This window comes from Danio rerio, chromosome 12 (assembly GCF_049306965.1).
Source record: "Danio rerio strain Tuebingen ecotype United States chromosome 12, GRCz12tu, whole genome shotgun sequence".
NCBI lineage: Eukaryota > Metazoa > Chordata > Actinopteri > Cypriniformes > Danionidae > Danio > Danio rerio.
The window spans coordinates 30,797,899-30,816,901 of NC_133187.1; the positions used below are offsets into that span (position 1 = coordinate 30,797,899).

The following is a 19,003-nucleotide window of genomic DNA, read 5'->3' on the forward strand; positions in this document are numbered from 1 at the left end:
GAAAGGGTTGCTGAGAGGTTTTTTATTTTTAGGCTTTGTCTTAATCACAGTGAAAGTGCCAGTATGTTGTGTTGTAATCACAAATTTTATCTCATGTGTCATGTTTATACACACTTTGAAATCAGTGTAATATTTTAACCACAAGACCAATGACCTATTTAAATAAATAAATTTCTTCCTCTCCATCAATTACATTTTATATTTTGATATCAATCAGGCAATAAGTCAGATGTGAGGGTTGATATAACAGTGATTACTTCTTGCTATAATGTTTATTATGAATGCTATGATGTTCTATAATCTTTGTAGTACTGTTTGACTATTACCTTTAGTATTTATTTTCCTATACCCCAATGTCCTGAAGCAAACTATGCTTCATGGTGTTGTTTTATATTTGTAAAATTTAATGTAGATCTACAATACCAATGACCAGTCAAGCTTGACTAAAGGTAAATTTCATATTATGTTTAAAAATGTGAGATCTAGATTTGCGTGGATGGCGCAGTGGGTAATGCTGTCACCTTACAGCAAAAAAGTCACTGGTTTGAGCCCTGGCTGGGTCAGTTGCCATTTCTGTGTGGAGTTTGCATGTTCTCCGCGTGTTCGTGTGGGTTTCCTCCGGGTGCTCCGGTTTCCTCCACAAGTCCAAAAGACATGGGGCTTGAGCATTGGGCTAACGGAAGGGTCACTTGGTGATTTCCAAAAGTATCATATATGTTATTAACCTATTAAAATGACCATATTTTATCCACAACCTGCAGAAGATTAAAATAGTCTTTAAGAGTTACATAAAAATAACAGGCAAATAAAAAGCTATCAACCTTTCAATTCTTTTTCCGATGGATTGTGATCCCTGGGTTTATTACGCTAATGACAGCAATAATGTTAATTGCTGCAGAGTGCCCACTATTCTCATTAAGTGAGGTTAATATTGAATTAAGCAAATTAATAATGACTGTAAAACATTATATTGTTGTTAGACTGTTGCATTTTTTATCAATATGCTCAATTATATAGTTCTTATTTATGTGTGCACCATTGTGTACAATGCTTGTATGTTTATAACCATCTACGAGTGTAGTGGGGGTCACAAGTCATTGGAATTGTAATTTTGGGGGTCATGAGCTGAAAAGTTTGGGAACCCCAGAATTTGATGTTAGGAAACACCAACATGGTGCGGCTAAATATCAACCTTGAAGTAAACAGCCCTGGGAGTAAGGTCATCTAGATTTGTATACAAATGTAAATGGTACATAGATACGACTTTCATAAAACTTAGATTTTATTTATTATTGTAATTATTTTTGTACTTTTTAGTAAATGGAAAAGAAAGCCTGAATAGTGGCAGATTTATTAGTATATCATCGTTTACTATTTTAGAAATTCTGAAAAATAATTTGAAAATTAATATTTGAAAGAAATTGTTGTCAAAAAGTGTTAGTATATAGTATTAAATAAACATGTTGTTAAACTAAAGAGACGTTTGCTCTCTATATAAATATATACACAAATATTGTGTGCATATTAAATATTGATATCGTGGTTCTAAAAAACAGCTAAGTTATAGCTATTGTAAGTGCACATATCTTGTTTCAACCCTAAGTGAAGAAAATAAGTTAAGTAATGTACACAAATGTGTGAATGCGTGAAATCATTTTTGACGACGCTTGCAGTTTACCATGGTATATATACTGAGTGAAGCTTAAAATTACAACAGCTTCAACTTTGGACAACTAACAAAACTGTTATCCCCTGTTAAAAGGTACGTTTGTTTCAGTTTTTTTGAATTTTGATTTCATTTTAGCATAGAAATTCAAATAATGAATAAAAAATTGTCCTTTTTTGTGTGCAGGTTTATTTTAATTCTGACATAAAGGAGAAATCCAGTCTAAAGAGCGATGGCAGCAATAGTCACAGGGCTCATCCCAATTCTCCGCACTGCGGTGGAATCTACAGCCACCTATAAAGGTCGCACCATGTGGTTCGGCTTGCTCTGCATCCGCCTAGTGACCGTCTTTTTGGCTCAATTTCCATGGAAAAGTATAAGTGAGGATTTCCACTGTAACAGCACCTTACCATACTGCACTAAAGCTTGCTTCAATAAACACTTTGACAGTTCTATAGTGATGGCTTGGCATTTCATCTTCATCCTCCTTGTGCTCTCCGTCCTTCTCATGGAGCTGTTTTCCTCCCATCTTCGGTCTTCCTTCCAGAAGAAGAAGGAGAGAGAAATGGCATCTCAAAGCGAGCAGGGAGGTGTCACTGATCCCACTGTAACTATAGGCGGCAGGATGATGATAGACCTCCACAAAAGCAAAAGCAGTGTGATGGTTTATCTGTTCTGTATAATGCTGAGGATTGCGGTTGAGCTTTTGTTTGTGTATGTCTTGCTTTCTTGGGTTCTACCTAAATTAAATGAAGAGCCACACATTTGTGAAGCACATACATTTGATGGTTGTTCAGTGCAGCAGTGCTTGGTTCGAGGAATAGCTGAAAAGAAAATGTCTGTATATGCTCTACTGTTTGCATCTGCTTTGGTTATTATTACAAGCAGCTTGTTCTGTCTCTACTCAGTAGCCCACTACCTCTGTGATTGTTAAACAAAGGATCTTGGTGAACACAAACTTTATTAAGTAGCAATAATGCATATGTACTTAAACAATTACCTTTTTTAATGCTTAATTATGGCTTGCTATGTCTGATATGCAATTAATGCAATATGTTTTTATTTAGTATTATTGGATGTGTCATCTGAAATGTATCTTTGCAATAAACTACACTAAAATATTAATATTTCTTATGTTTGCTAGTCATTTTTTTGACTTCTTTATATACACAGATTTTTAAATCAACATACATTTATTTGAGAAACAACAGAAAACTGAGCAGACTTGCTTTCTGGAAGATGAATAAAAATTAAGCAAGTTTATGCTTAAAATTATTAATAAATAAAATGGTTACTCCCATTTCTTTATTTTTAATCTCTTTTTGTTACAGATATTTGGTTGATGAGTTACTTAATGTTGACCAAAAAAATAAATAAAATAAAACCCTTAAACACTTTATATAATTTTGCATCTCGAGTAAAGTTTTACTGCAAAACAGGACAAAATGCCTGGTATAATTTCCATTGCATAAACAAAATGAGAAATTGCAGCTTTTTGGCTTGGCTTGGTGTTTCTGTGTCTGCATTTTTGTTGTTATGGCTGGGTGAGAATTCTCTCCATAGTACTGTGTGAATGCTGACTAGCTGCTTTGTTTTAGTTAAACTTCTGTACAATTCAAACCTCTAACAATGCACAAAAACACTTAATGTTTCAGAAAACATGAATCTTTAACTCTTTTTCTTTTGCTGGCCAGATTTATTGCTTTATAGTATCGCTACTAAAATCAAAACACATCTATTAAATTAAAGACCATTAGTGATTATGATTGCTGTCCGTTTTAGGCATTTTTAGATGATCACAGGCTATATATGTTAGTCTGCTGGAGCAGATCAGTTGCAGAAGTCTGTGTTGCAGCAGTGTCTCTCCACCTGAGGAGGCAATGCAGTCCGACACTCTCTTTCTGTAGCACATCTGCGCACCTCACCATCTACAAAAAGAAAAACATACAACAGTTTTCACAGAAAGCTCTTGGGTTGGAAAATAATACCCTCGGGTCATCCAAGATGTAGCTGACTTTTTCTGGTTGAACAGTCAAGAAGCATTTAAAGGGCACCTATGGTGAAAAATCTACTTTTCAAGCTGTTTGGACAGACATGTGTGTGAGTATAGTGTATAGGCCGTCATATTGGGGTGATGTAAACAAAAACAATGCTTTTTTTAAAAAAATTTTTATTTAACAACATAAAAACGGTGGAACAATTGGAGTGGTTTTGAGACGACCGCAACTTTACGTAGGAGTGCCGTCCCCCCGCCCACCAATATTGATTGACAGCCTCGTGTCACGATCATATCCTCAGTTTCTTGTTGCCCATCCGCCATTTTCAGCATGTGAGTCAAAGCGATATCACTAAAGGAAAACCCTCGCTCTATTTTTTGATCAAAAGCTCTTTGGGCTATCGCTGTAATCGGAATTATTGCTTGTACCTTTTGCGTGGCGTGGTGCCGTGCATTTCGGAGTTCTGGGCGTAGGTTTCTGTCGGGGTGCACGCGGCGGAGCTTCGAGTCAGCGCAGTTGTATTTGCCCTGATGGAAGCTTGTGTTTAGAGTTCTGGAATGCGTGGCACGACGATTCGGGACACTTCATGTTTCTGCCGCGTCACTGAGTGTCTGGTGTGCCGTGTCGCGGCGCATTCGGTGCCTCAGTCAAAGTTAATTCAGAGTGTGTGGTTATTAGTCTCGGTGTACAAGCTCGGCACTTGTACACCAAGACTATTCAAAGACACAAATAATTTTGTACTCTCTACTTGGTCTGTGTCCGGGTCGAACATGTACGGCTGAATGCTCATCCTAGCTTAGCTTCTCTCTCTCTGTCTGTCAGCCTGTCTGTTGCAAACACAGAGCATGGGAGCTCTTGGCTCCGCCCCCTTGTTACGTTGGGTAGGAAGCCGAAACTGTGAAGCAACACGCCCCTAAAACAGCAAACTGTGTAAACGCCCCCAACATGACACTTTTTAACACATTATAATAAAAACATCTGAACTGTGTGTTGAGCTGAACCTAAACTAGCACACTCCGAAGAACCATAATATTAATATTAAATCATAAAAAAGAGGTAAACTATGTGCCCTTAAAAGGTGCAGTAGGTGATTGTCTTCAGAAACATTTCTTGTTGGTTGAATGTATCTTAACATTCCGATAGCAATGATTAAAGTAAATGATCAAAATGTATTTATATGTATATTTATATTCCGGGTATAAGGCATGAGACTAAAAAATATTCATCCAACTAAAAATCGTCAGGCCGATGAATAACTCAGTTACGACAGGTAACACAAACTGTGTCAACAAATTTAAATTTGTATTACACACAAATAGATACTAGTCACTTGTGCATTCACGTGAAGCATGGATCTACAGCTGACAGAGTGAGTGACATTAGGTAAACTCAGCAAGCATCAGCCTAAACTTATTTTTAAAAGACCAACGTGGCCTTGTGTCCTTGTGCCATTCAAAACCACAATCTGAAGAATAACACCATGGCTAAAGTATTACTGTTAGACAGGTATATTTTAAAACTATTTTATTCACGCTGAGCTTATGTAGATTGTGTTCTTTTTTATAATTGGGTTCATATAAATGGAGGTGTTTTTCAGCCACTAAGAACATCAGGCGAAACACATTAGACTATTTTCAAGTTCATAATCTGATTTTTATTTAGCTGAATAATAAAACATAAGGAAACCAGCTTTACTAAGGTAAAGTTTGATTTATATTTGTATATTTGTTCATTTTTACACAGTGACGACCTGTGACAGGCTCCCTCTCTAACGCTGCTTTGAATATTGAGTCTGAAATGACATGTAGGTATGACCTAATTGACTGTGAACAATGTTGTAGTTTATAGACTTTAGGTGATTGTACAATTTCACTGTATTTTTGAGGAGAAATTCTGAATGTGCGAATATAAAACCAACTTCACCCCAATGCACGTTTTAGGGAAATATAATTCCTGCACCTCCTGGCCTGTCAACAACTACTCTGGATAAAGTGTGAGTCTCCATAGAGTTTTCTAACTGGTGAATGATGATCAAGTGTTATAGAAGGTTGTTCATCATCATTAGATCATCATCTATTCGGTGCGTGTTTGCACATTCATGACTTAAGGAGGTGTGGCTTTGGTCGGCAAGGGAGGGATGAACATTTTTAAAATGATGCTATAATGTTAGCATTCTGGCAGATCACCAACTGCACCTTTAACTCAGTTGGTTCAATAATGTGTCCGCCATAGAATTTACTCTTTTCCTTAAATACTATACCCGGTCAAAACATCCATGTGGAGGTGTTTGACAGGCACACTCTCTGTACTGGGTCAAGAATTGCAACTCTTTAATATGGTTAGGCATAATTCTGTGAATAAGACGCACCGACTGAGATATTTCAAATGATAATGATTAAATCAATTGCAAACTTTCATAGGATCTTTTCCAGTGAATTGAGTGAAGAGGAGAATGGTGAGAGGAAAAGTGGGGGAGAATGATCAAATGTGAATAAAGGATTGGAGGTTTAAAAACCTTTCCCCATAATTTCTCTCTGTGGGGTGGCAAATGTCTGTGCATAAATATAATGTGTTTGTAAATTGTCCATTTGTGGAAGCATCTGAGTTTCTGTTGTCTTTGATTATTTATAAAATTTAAGTCAACGTTGGTGTCACTTTGCAAGTCAAACATGCAGATATGGACCAATATGTTCATTTAAATTTAGTAATTTAGCATATGCTTTTGTCCAAAGTGACATACAAATCAGGGGGCATTCAGTGATTAGACATACACCTAAGAAGTGCTGGTTATTACAAAGGAACTGTTAGTGCTCCGAGAATAAAGAGCTAGACCAGGGGTGTCAAACTCAATTCCTGGAGGACCACAACCCTGCAGAGTTTAGTTCCAGCCCTGATTTAACACATCTGTATCAACTAAGACTTTAGAATACCCAAGACATGTCACTTGTTTTAAATGGGAAAAAATTATAACGGTCAATATGGCGAATGAAACCCACCTTCTAGTACAGGAGCCAATCATTGATCGCTATAGACTGATGATTCTCCGAGGGAGGGGCTCGGACCAGATGTGAATTTCTGCAGATTTTGAGTAACTCAAACGTTTAGAAATTAAACTAAAGAGACAGTTGTTGTTGAATCTTATTGTTGTTTCCTAATATGAAGTTTAATCGTAAGCTTGGCAAGCAATTTCACAAAATTTGATGTTTCCCTATTCAAACAGAGTGCCTGAGCATACTGTCTGAGTCTCTGAGACGTGTTTCAAAGATGGCCCCCGAGTAAAATGACTTGGCTTAAAGGGACTATGGTATCAAACAAGCCCAAAGCACTCAATTAGTTTAATCAGGTGTGTTTAATTAGGTTTGGAACGAAACTGTGCAGAGCTGTGGCCCTACAGAAATTGAGTTTGACACCTATGAGCTAGAGTACGAAGGGGGCAGTGTTTTTTATTTTTATTTTACTTTAATATATTCAGTGGTAGGCAATAATTTTGTGTTGCTTCTATCTGCTGTTAGTGTAATCACTTGTTGACATGAGTCTTAATTGAAAATTGGCACATTAACAAACTTTTTAGCTTTAATTTTTTTAAATGTAGGCCATTGGTTACCATAGTATTTAGTTTCCTACTATGGATGTCAATGATTTGTGTTCAGCAGGAAAAAAGAACTCATGAATATTAGGGGGTGAGTAAATGATGAGTAACATTGAAAGTGAACTGTCTCTTTAGGCCTGAAATATAGGTGTTTTCAGGTGTTTTGCACTAACTGTCCACAAGGTGTCAACACTGAACCGGGCTGTTATTACTAAGTCAAAGAAAGCAAAGGAGGAGAAGAAACAAGAAAACAACAGACTAGCGAAGACAGCAAAACAAATAGATGCCTATATAAATACATTTGAGGGAATTAAAGACTTCTACAACTTTTTTAATGAATTTAAAAGCACAGAACAAACAGCAGACAAAGGATGAATCTTTGAAGTGTGCAAGATACTTAGAAAAGCTTTGTTCACTTACGCTTACAAATCATCACCTTGGAATTATAAGGTTCTGCGTTGTGAATGATTTTGAGATATTGAGCTTTAAAGGTTTTGTTATTCATAAAGCAAACAGTGTGTGTGTGTGTGTGTGTGTGTGTGTGTGTGTGTGTGTGTGTGTGTTTGTGTGTGTGTGTGTGCGTGCGTGTGTACGTGTGTGTGTGTGTGTGTGTGTGTGTGTGTGTGTGAGTGTAACATTTGTTTTTTAAATAAAAAGTCTTAAAACAACTTATAAAAAAACATCCCATAAGAAAATAGGTTAATATGTCAATAACTAAAATTTTGACAAAAATGTTATAATGATATAAATGATATAACCTTATAATTCCAAGGTGATGAAATACTTTGGCCTTAAGCGTTTTACCAAAGAAAGAATATCAGCTACATTTTGAATGGTTGAAGGGTGAGTATCAATGGCACATTTTAGGTGAACTAACTGCAATAACTATAATTGAATAAGTCACTATCTAATGTTTTTTCAAACTCTTTTGATATCGGAGAAAAAAAATGGCTAACTCACATGCTGGTGAATGCATATTGATCCTAATGCAGGTATCCTGAAGACTGGAGCACTCTCTCACCTCCAGCTCATCGCAGGTGGGATTCATTTTGTCTATCTTCTTGCAGAAGTTGCATATTAGTGCCTGTGCAACTAATGAGATATTTTATATGTTATTTTGAGGGAAATTCATTATAGTACACATGAGCTATAACAAAACAGGCTATTCTCATCTTCTCTGTATATACTGGATTTTTATTTTAATAAGGTTGCTTTTTTTAAATATTGAAAATGACATTTGGTCAAAATAACAGTTACATTTGTTGTGATTGAAACATTGTCCCCAAAAGATGTCAAATAACTTTTCTGAAGTCAAAAGATTTGTATGATGTTTTGTGTATTGTGAAAATAAACATCTATAGATACATATTTTATGTTATTTTGAGGAAGCTTATGCTCTAAATCAGTGATGCCCAAATATGGGCCAACGAGCCAAAGTTGCCCCTTTGCATCCTTTGATTTGGCCCGCCAGAGGGAAATATGGTTGGGAAATTTAACCAGCCTGAACTCACGAGAAAACGTAAGTATTTTACATTTTGGCAGTTTAGTGGCTAATTCGTATAAATTTTTACGAGTTCAGTTCTAAAAAAATGCATAATTTTAAAAAGGAGGCATGGCACCCAACCCCACCACGAACCCCAACCGTCATTTTGTGATGAGCAAATCATACTAAATAGTACGAATTAAATCATTCGAATTCATACGAATTAGCCACTAAATCAAAAAAGTTACGAATTGCTGTGAGATGTCGTTGGTTTAACAGAGATTCCCATTTAAAGTTTTAAGAAAATTGTCTAAAATTGAATTCATTAAGTAATTTTTTAACTATTCATTTCAAATGTTATGAAATAAATTAGGAAATTACCCATGGCAACTTTAATGTAATACAGTTTGCTACATTTCGTCACCTTAGAATTATAACGTTCTATCTGACATTTTTGTCAAAATTGAGTTATTGACATTATTATTAAATGACAACTTATTTACATTATGGGATGTTTTTTTATAAGTTTTTTTACATTTTAAGACTTTTTATTTAAAAAACAAATGTTACACTCATAATGTTTGCTATGGAATGCAAAAGCTTTGAAGCTCAATATCTCAATATCATTCAGAACGCAGATAGAACCTAATAATTCCAAGATGACGATTTACTTTCGGTCCACAGCTTTCAATCTAGCTTGGATTTTGGCCCTCCATAAGAAAAAGTTTGAGCACCCATGCTCTAAATGAAAACAGTTGGATTTTTAATTTAGAAAAAATGTCATCAGTGGTAAAACAATAATTATGTTTTACTCAAATACTAAACTATACATTGAAATTTCAGAGAAACAGAGATTTATTTAATGATATATTCCATTACATCTAAAGTGTCCTACCGTTTTAATGTTTTTAAATTCAGCTCTGAAAAAACAGAGACAACGTGAGATATGGTGTCTTGAAATTTCAAACCAGAAGATTCTAATTTACAGCTTTCATTTGCAGAATATAGTGCCCAGCAAAGTTTTTCAGAGCTGAATTTAAAAACATTAAAATGTTAGGACATATGTAAATATTACTTTTTATAAGAAGCTATAAAAATATATATATACATTTTTCAAAAGGGGTATAAACTCTGAAAACTGGACTGACAGTTTCAATTTACTAGAACTTCTATGTTAAGCTGCTTTGACACAATCTACATTGTAAAATCATTATAGAAAAAAGATAAATTGAAATGGGTTTATTTATTTATACCATGTGCTGTATATTTTATATCCATGTGGTGTATATATATATATATATATATATATATATATATATATATATATAATATTAATTTGACATGGTCTACCCATTTTCCCAGAGGTCTATTACTTAAAAAAGATGAACTTGTTTACTGTTGTTGTATTAGAGAGAAAGTCTTTGAACAAAAGTTAAAACTGTTTCCCACTCACCACAGAGGGCACCTAAAAACACGACCAGAACCAGTGTGCGGGATCCCATCTTTCAACTTTTTCAAACTGACAGAAGTTAATTAGAGATACAATATGAAAAAAAAAAGTTCAGATTTATTTACACATGAAGATTAACAAAACTAAAACAGTCTAAGAATAAATCAGTCTTACCTTCTTTGTCTGTAGTGTTTCTCTTGAATTAATCAGTTAATATATGACACTTGTTATATATGACACTTGATAACAAGAGTCCTCCTCCCTGTCCTAACAAAAAAAAAAAAAAAAATGCTGTGCGTGCGTGTGTGTGTGTGTATTAAATGTTGTATGTACCACATAGTTTTAGATAAAAAATAAATAAATACAGCCTTTTTTGCGTTAAAATAAACTTTTTTAATGTAATGTTTTTTTACAGTAGTTTTACCTATATGGATACTTGCACAGTTTACTAAAGTTTAAGTGTAGTTGTAGTTTAACTTAAATTTAAGGGCCAATTTATAATACTTCTTTTCATCATCTTAACTAATAAAAAACAACAACAGAACATTAAGGACATTTTAAAAATGTAATATTTAAGAAAAGACATGTTTATGAGAACAGTATCTCTCACATCACCACATTATTGAGGTCATTTGCTTTTGTGTGCTCAACAATAGTGAAATATTACACTGTCCCACCCAAATGTTCCCAGTCTTTTCTGACCCAGTGGCTAACCTGAACAAATGAGAAAACTCTCAATCACATGCATGTTACAAAACTCAATAAGTAAAGTATATATCATTTAAAAACGGCATGAACGGGTTGAACTGATTTTACTCAAGGAAAAGCCTGAATTACAAGGAAAGATTAAGAAAAATCCACATTAACCAATCAAATACTTTACAGAAAAAAATTCTCATTAAAAACACAACAAAAAATAAACAAAGACCAAATTTGAGAAAGACTGAATATTAATACTTGACTTTTCCTCCTCATAGATCCTGCTCTTCTTAGAGTAAGATGTTTCTGTAATCCACCGAACCTCCTTTATACAGAGACATCGAAAGGATCATACCACATATCTGCAAAAAATGTGTAAATATATATTAATAAAAATGAATAGATCAATCATTCAGTTACCATTAATCATATAGTATCTAACTCTGGGAATGCACACAATTAATGATTCACTATAGGGGACCAAGCGAATGGATGAATCTTCACACCACACACTAAGCTATACTACAACTACACAAACATCATATACCTTGCCAGTATTCCACAGTGAAATCTCTGTGAGGGAAGATACAGTTTGAAATAACCAATGAGATCTTTGTTCAAACATATTCCTCACAACTCAGAGCTCGCAAATCAAACAATACAGTCACAGTCAGAAAAAAACATGCAGTAGGGCCAATAGAGCTAAATGTATGACAATAACACCGTAAACCCAGTTTGCTACTGTTTTTCCTAATCAAATAGTATCATGCATTAACATGACCCATTACCCAGCACTCTTTGAATACTGAATTACAACGTCTATAGGAACATTTTTGTCAGTTCATCTGTCAGGTAACTCTGTCTAGAAATGTTCAGAAAAAAATTAAAGCTGTAATATACGAATAAAAAAAATCTAAGTAGGAATACTGTTTTAAAAATAGCAAAAAAATTTTTTTAAAAATGACGTTCTCATCATAGATAGCTTTTCGAGTTTAGATGTTCTTCATTTATATTTTAGCTGTGACATCATAATTTCCAAAGGAATCCACATTATTGGAATTTCACTATAAAAATATCTGTTAATTGTCTGATTTCTGTTTATTTATGGATGTGACTTGCATTATGGAACCTCGATCTCTGCTCTGTCCACTTTTGATGTTGAAAATTCAGTTCAACCAATTGACTTTATGTATTGATATTTTAGTAGTTTGAAATAATATAATGGATAAGAAATAATACATAGGAAAATAGGTCTGTAAAATAACAGAAAATGTACAAGGCATTTGTACCATAATATACAACACCAACACAGACAGTATATCACTGTAAACTATAAAAATGTTAATAAAAGTATTTGCTTAAATTTTTTAAAGTTAAAAAGTTATTGAAAGAAAAATCATGGTCCCATAATCTAATTCAAAAGCATAAAAAATAAAAACATGAATTACAAAATATGCAAAACTAGGATTTTTCGAGATGAAATACAACAGGGGGACCAGAGGTTTCTGTTTTACAGCAAATTCAAAGCAAAAAATAAAAATAATAATCAATGTAACAGTTGGGTTATATCGCATCATTCTTTTTGAATCAGTGTTAAATACAGTTAGAGTTTGCCCACCATCAATTTGAAAGGTCCTGTGAAGTGCTTTGAAATGTGCATTTTTTCATTTGATGTTTGACGTAATCTCAACTGAACCACAAAGAGAGGGAGGGACATATACACTGTAAAAAATACTGGTTGCCTAAATTTCTAAGCTGAATCAAATTAACCTTATGAGTCCATTGAACTTATATTATGTTAAACTGATTTAAAACAGCTTGCGTGACTTATAAAATGAAGTTATAACATGATTGACTTAGTTTAATGAGTTAAAATGAACTAAAAACATGCTGTCAGGACTAATTAATCATATTATTTTTACAGTGTTGTAGCTCCTCCCCTTTAAAAAAGCAGCCAATAGCATTTCGTTTTACCACCGCTCTGCCAGTGAGGGTGGTTGAGGTCAAGCGCATCAAATGAAAAGCAAATGAGACGCGTCTTGAAGGGGTTAGGGCATGTCAAAAACTAAAGAGCATTTGTTTGGTCAAGATTTGATGAGAAACTGAATTATGAAAAACAACGTTGATACTTGTACGCGGAAGTGATAAACTACAAGCTTTACATGTTTATATCGCGTTTTGTCTAAACACGAATTTTGTCATTGTTTTGTAGCACACTACACTGAAAACTCTAATAAGTTAACTTAACCAAATAATTGAGTAAACTCGTTGCCTTAATTTAATTGAGTAACGGAGTCTCACAAATTTTGCATATTTAAGTTTATTTAACTTGCCGGTTTGGTAGATTATACTTTGATTGTTCAGTTCAGTGTGTGTGTCTGTGTGTGTAATTATATACTATGAAAAAAATTTTTTTAAAGAAAAATAAGTAGCCATTTATTCCCATTATGGTGAATAATTATATATAAAGCCTTGTTTTTTTTTTATTAAAAAAAGACATTGCATAAAAGTTTGCACATAGTAGAATTTTACAGTCAAGACTACATTAAAAAATGACCTATTTTAAGGATTAATTGTGATTTTGAGCTACTTGAAATCTTTAGTTTATGCATTTTCATTGCATATAAGTTAAATTAACTCATATTTTTAGTTGACCTTAGTATTTTTGTGACCTTACAGTAGCTCTGTTTACTGTTAGAATCTCTCATCACTTGAATTAAGATAATATTTTTTTTTTATTTTAAAGTACAGCCATCACAAAACCAGACCTTATAACAAAAAAACTGTTGTTACAAAATCTAAATTTTTGTTAGTTGTGCAGGGTGTTTTTTGTGGCATTTGCAATAAAATTACATTTAAGCTATTTGACTATTTTAATTTTTAAATCGAAGCAACTTAAATCCAAGTCAATCACATCTTAATGATGAATAAAACTGTCAATAAAACATATAAGGCAGAATTGTTCAGTTCAATTATTTACTGTAAATAATTTGCTGTACCAAACAGAAACAAATTATAGTTTATAAAGCGAAAACAAAGAATCCTCAAACTGGAAAACCAATCAAAAGCATCAGAATAGCAGCTCTTTCATAAATGGCCTTAACAAAAGACATCGTGACGTGCATATCAAAAACAGGCAAAGCAACATTCATACATTCATTCATTTTCTTGTCAGCTTAGTCCCTTTATTAATCCGAGGTCACCACAGCGGAATGAACCGCCAACTTATCCAGCAAGTTTTTACAGAGCGGATGCCCTTCCAGCCACAACACATCTCTGGGAAACATCCACACACACACATTCACACACACTATGGACAATTTAGCCTACCCAATTAACCTGTACCACAAACCGGAGCACCCGGGGGAAACCCACACAAAGGCAGGGAGAACATGCAAACTCCACACAGAAACGCCAACTGAGCCTAGGCTCGAACCAGCGACCCAGTGACCTTCTTGCTGTGAGGCGACAGCACTACCTACTGCGCCACTGCCTTGCCCAGGCAAAGCAACAGATTAATATTATTCAACATATTTGGATGTTACCCCATTTGTAAACTTTAACATTTTCTTAAGAAACTGTAATTTAATTACACATTTTTTTTCTCAGTAACTGTAACTAATTACTATTACTTTTTTTTGTAATTACAACGCCGTTACATGTAACTAGTTACTCCCCAACACTGCTGACACCTAAAAACGTTATTTTAATTTCCCTGGACTTTTAAATAATAATAATGGAACACATTACAAAAGTCACTAAAATTGCATGTTAAAATTATAGATAAAAGCTAATTGTATAATCACAATCATATTTTGACCACTGAAGTAAAGGTTTCCATTTCAGTGCTCACCTACTGGTAAAAATCTCCAGAGCAATGTTTCATGTGCACATATTTATCTTTCGGTGAGTATTGGTGTAATTAGTTAAGCATAGTGTTATTTTATTAAAAAACATAAACACCTCAAAGCTTGAATACATTTTGTCACATTCAGAAAACAATTAAACTTTAAGTTTGTTAGTGTGCGATCCTCAGTTTAGTATTTATTTTTTTCTTTTTGTGGCCATTTACAAAGTCTAAGATTACCAAACCTTCCAAGCCTGTATTCCAGCCTTCAAGGGTGATAGAAAGGCTGACAATTTATTATCTCGGCATGCAATAATGAAACACTCTAGTCACAAACAGAAACACCACACTAGTCACAAACAGAAACCTGGAGAGCTGAACGTGGCTGCCATGGGATTCTCTGGGGCAGCAGCGGTGGGTTCGATTAAAGCAACAGTAAAATATGACACATGTCCACTGAAGACACTACGAGAAATATGACCACACATGATATACTATAGATAAAACCTTAATTTTTTTTATTGTAATTTGTTTATTTCAAATGGACAGTCAAAGGGTGAACTTTTACACATTTTTTGTACTAGGTTTGGTCACAGCTTGCTTACCTCCACCACAGAAATGGCCAAAATAACCCATAAAATGAAATGAAGATTAGATCCCAGCCAGTTCTCTACTTTGTCCTTGCAACCCTTTTAAAAAATAGAAATAAAAGACTTTTAAAAATGAGTTAAAAATGTCAGTCAGGAAAATGATTACAGATTATGAAACTGTACTGTACTGAAACTGTACCTCATCATAAATCTTGCAGGATAATACTGGGTAAAAAAAATCTGGGGAACAATTGTCACATAATTCTTTGGTTTCATTTGCTTTATGATAGCAGGAACAGGGTATAGAGTCTCCCCAGTCTTCTTTTCCATTCCAACCACAGCATTCTTCCTGTAATGTCGGAGAATATATTTTAGTTCAAACACATCAATGTAATTCAATGTTTTCAAGGTCTTATGATTTTATTTTTGATCGTGTAGTGTCACGTGTTTCCTCTCACCTGCCTCTGAATGTAATCCATGGTCTTTTTAAAACTGGAATCATTCCTACCAAATGACTGTATTAGATCCGTTTCTTTCCCCAGTGACTTTGACAGCTGATTAACAGCAGATGACAAAAAAAACAAACAGACAATGAACAAGTTAAAGATATTGGCAACATTTTACAATATGTTTCCTTTACTTAATTTTATAACACGAACAAACAATGAGCAATACATTTGTGTTCATATATTAAGTATTAATTAATAATTTATTTTACATTATAGTTCTTTTTAACAGTGCGTTAACTGTGTTATTATATGGCTCTTAGAAATACTCGATTCTGATTGGTCAGTTGAAAGAGTTCGCTATTTCCAGATAACACCTCTAAAAAAACTCAGCCTAATCTGAAAGTTGCATAGACTTTTATTTCAGTATGTTAATGTACTTCTAACTCAAATTGGGCTGGGGCTTTTGTTTTACTCATTTCCATTGTAGCAAAATAACGTTATGTCAACTCCAAATGCAGAAGCAACTGGTAAGACATTGACAGCAAAGAAATTCGGTGTATTACCATTTTTGTCTATTGCTTGAACACTTTATACACATGCTTAGACCAAAGTAACAAAGCTTGAAACTTCTGTTCATTCATTTATTCATTTTCTTCCACCAAGTCCCTTTAATTATGATGGGTCGCCAAGGCGTAATTAACCACCAGTTTATACAGCATCCAATTTTACACAGCAGATGCCCTTCCAGCTGCAACCCAGTACTGGGAAACATCCATTTTCACACACATACTCTACTGCCAATTTATTTTATTCAATTCACCTGTACCGCATGTCTTTGGACTGTGAGGGGAAACCTGAACAACCGGAGGAAACCCACATGAACACGGGCAGAACATGCAAACTACACGGAGAAATGTCAACTGACACAGCCGGGACTCAAATCAGTGACTTTTTTGCTATAAGGTGACGGTGCTAACCACTGAGCCCCTATGTCATCCTAAAGCCTTTGCTACTATGCCTTAAATATGGTGTAAACCATACCTTAAACAAAAGCACTGCTTTGCACTTCAGTTGCAATTCTGCAACACACTCGTTCCTGCACACTAATTCAGTCATAAGGCACTTCATTCAAAGTCATTAGTACCAAGAAAACACATCTATTAAAATACATACCACATGGGTGATTGAAAACACTTACACACACACACACACACACACACACACACACACACACACACACACACACACACACACACACACACACACACACACACACACACACACACACACACACACACACACACACACACACACCTAAATAGAGCCTTTTCACATTTCCAGGTTTCTCAGTAGCGAAAGGCATCATAGTTAGGTAAACTTAGAGAGCAGTAAATCAGAGAGTACAACAAGTATTTTTTTTACAATCCTATTTGCTGAAATAATAAAAGAAAAACTGCACGATGGTGTCATCAAGACTTTCAGTAAAAGGAAAAAATTGTGTGAGACGACAGCCACAGGGGAGATGCCAAATTTACTCTCAGCACCATAGATGCTGCATTAGAAACGCATCGCACATGCTGTAATTAGTTTTTTGTAATTTGACGCAAAGATGATATAATACATTTATAAATGCATGTAAATGTTCATGCAAAATTTTAAAAATCTAAATATTAAACACTTTCAAGGATTTAATCTTATGATGACAGTTAAACATATCATAACTTGTGAAAAGGGTCCATATACTTACAAAACTGATCACTAATCAGCAGAACACAACTAGGCCTCCTTTGAGATATTTCTAAACCCTATTGAATTTTTTTACTGACGGCAGGATCCATAATCCCACGCATGCACATTTGTCTTATTGTTCTGTATCTACAGTAGTGTATTTTTTGTTGTTGTCATTTTTAACATTTCAGTACTTTCATTTTTGGTGTCTGTGAAAACCTTTTGTGTGAAAAAAAAAACTAAGTGTTGCATTGAGCTTCACAGAATGCTAACTGATGAACTGAGAAAATGAAAGACTACAGTGCTTTCTATAAAGTAAACAAGAGTATTTCTGCAAATATGACTGTATTCATATTATGTGAGTGTGTATAATTTTGTCATCACTGTGATATTAGAGGATTAGAGGATTAGAGGATTGTTAGGTGTTATTGGCAGAGTTTCAGTTTGACATAGATGTCAATGTTTTTATTCTGTGTTGTAGGACTGGGCTGATAAACAATATTATATCAAATCGCAATAGAATTTAAGTCAATAACAATGATAAGCTCTGGACTTTTTTTTAACTCTATATTTATCTAAAAGCCTATCACACATTAGAAATGTGCAACAATGGGAGTCTAAAAGTGTGCTGATATTAGAGATATACTGAATTTTTGGCCACCAAACATTTTTCAGCCGAAAATATGTTATGCCATTTAATACACCCCCTTATTTTTGTGACTTCAGTCATAGTTGGGGTACTCTTTTAAATCTGGAAGTAATAACAACTTGTATTGAAATATATATCGATATTGTTCAACATGGAGAATAATGATCAAGACTGCATTTTTGCCATATCGCCTCTGCAGTGTTGTGTCTTGTGTGTTTGTGTTTAAGGTTGTGCAAACAACCTATGTTTAGCAAAAATTGTTTAAGCAATAGGCAAAAACTGTAACTTACATGGATTTATTTTTCACCTCAATAATACCAACATGTTCTAGCAAAATAAACGTACATTTTAATTCCACACAGACTTTAACAACAATTAATAAAAGTGGTAGAAGCGTTATTTAGTCTTAGTTTATGTTAGTAAAACTAACAGGACCTTGTTAAGTGTGGCCGAGTCATGAGTTTACTGTTTAGTATTAGTTTCATAGACATTGTATTGAAATGGAATGAAAAGAATCCATCAAACAGCCTTTATTAATGAAGTCGTCATGCATGATGGATCTGTGTGTAAAAAAAGCTCAACAGCAGGCAGGGCGGGACTGCAGATCTGCATGCTTGACTTACCTCAGTCTTCATGGTGTAGAAAAGAACACCGCCCACTATCTGAGCCGCGAGCAGAACCGTCAACAGGATGAAATACTGGAGATAAATGAAGATCATTTTAACACATGGTTACAGCTCAGCGGAGCAGACAAACTTACTGGTATATCACAAAACACCTGCACCAAGAACAAGCACGAATCCTGAGAAAATAATAGATTCTATAGTAGAATCTTTTTGGAAGATGTCCTATGAGG

At 34.5% G+C, this 19,003-nt stretch overlaps 2 protein-coding genes across 8 annotated transcripts in view; one reads left to right on the forward strand and one right to left on the reverse strand.

Moving 5' to 3' along the window:
* The first annotated feature begins 1,761 nt into the window (after nucleotides 1-1,761).
* Nucleotides 1,762-2,791, forward strand: gjz1 (gap junction protein zeta 1). Its single transcript, XM_017358538.4, has one exon. The coding sequence runs from the start codon at nucleotides 1,899-1,901 to the stop codon at nucleotides 2,598-2,600; it is 702 nt and encodes a 233-aa protein (XP_017214027.2). The 5' UTR covers nucleotides 1,762-1,898; the 3' UTR covers nucleotides 2,601-2,791.
* A 550-nt stretch (nucleotides 2,792-3,341) lies between these two features.
* cd37 (CD37 molecule) overlaps nucleotides 3,342-19,003 on the reverse strand; it is a 75,365-nt gene continuing 59,703 nt past the window's right edge. For 2 of the 7 annotated variants that reach the window (XM_073917288.1, XM_073917287.1), the window contains 8 exons: nucleotides 18,771-18,845; nucleotides 15,780-15,875; nucleotides 15,521-15,670; nucleotides 15,337-15,420; nucleotides 10,360-11,246; nucleotides 10,189-10,254; nucleotides 8,213-8,344; nucleotides 3,342-3,594 (listed from right to left, as the gene is read on the reverse strand). In XM_073917288.1, the coding sequence (XP_073773389.1) occupies nucleotides 11,175-11,246; nucleotides 15,337-15,420; nucleotides 15,521-15,670; nucleotides 15,780-15,875; nucleotides 18,771-18,845 (477 nt within the window). In that variant the 3' untranslated portion in view covers nucleotides 3,342-3,594; nucleotides 8,213-8,344; nucleotides 10,189-10,254; nucleotides 10,360-11,174. 7 annotated transcript variants of the gene reach the window in all.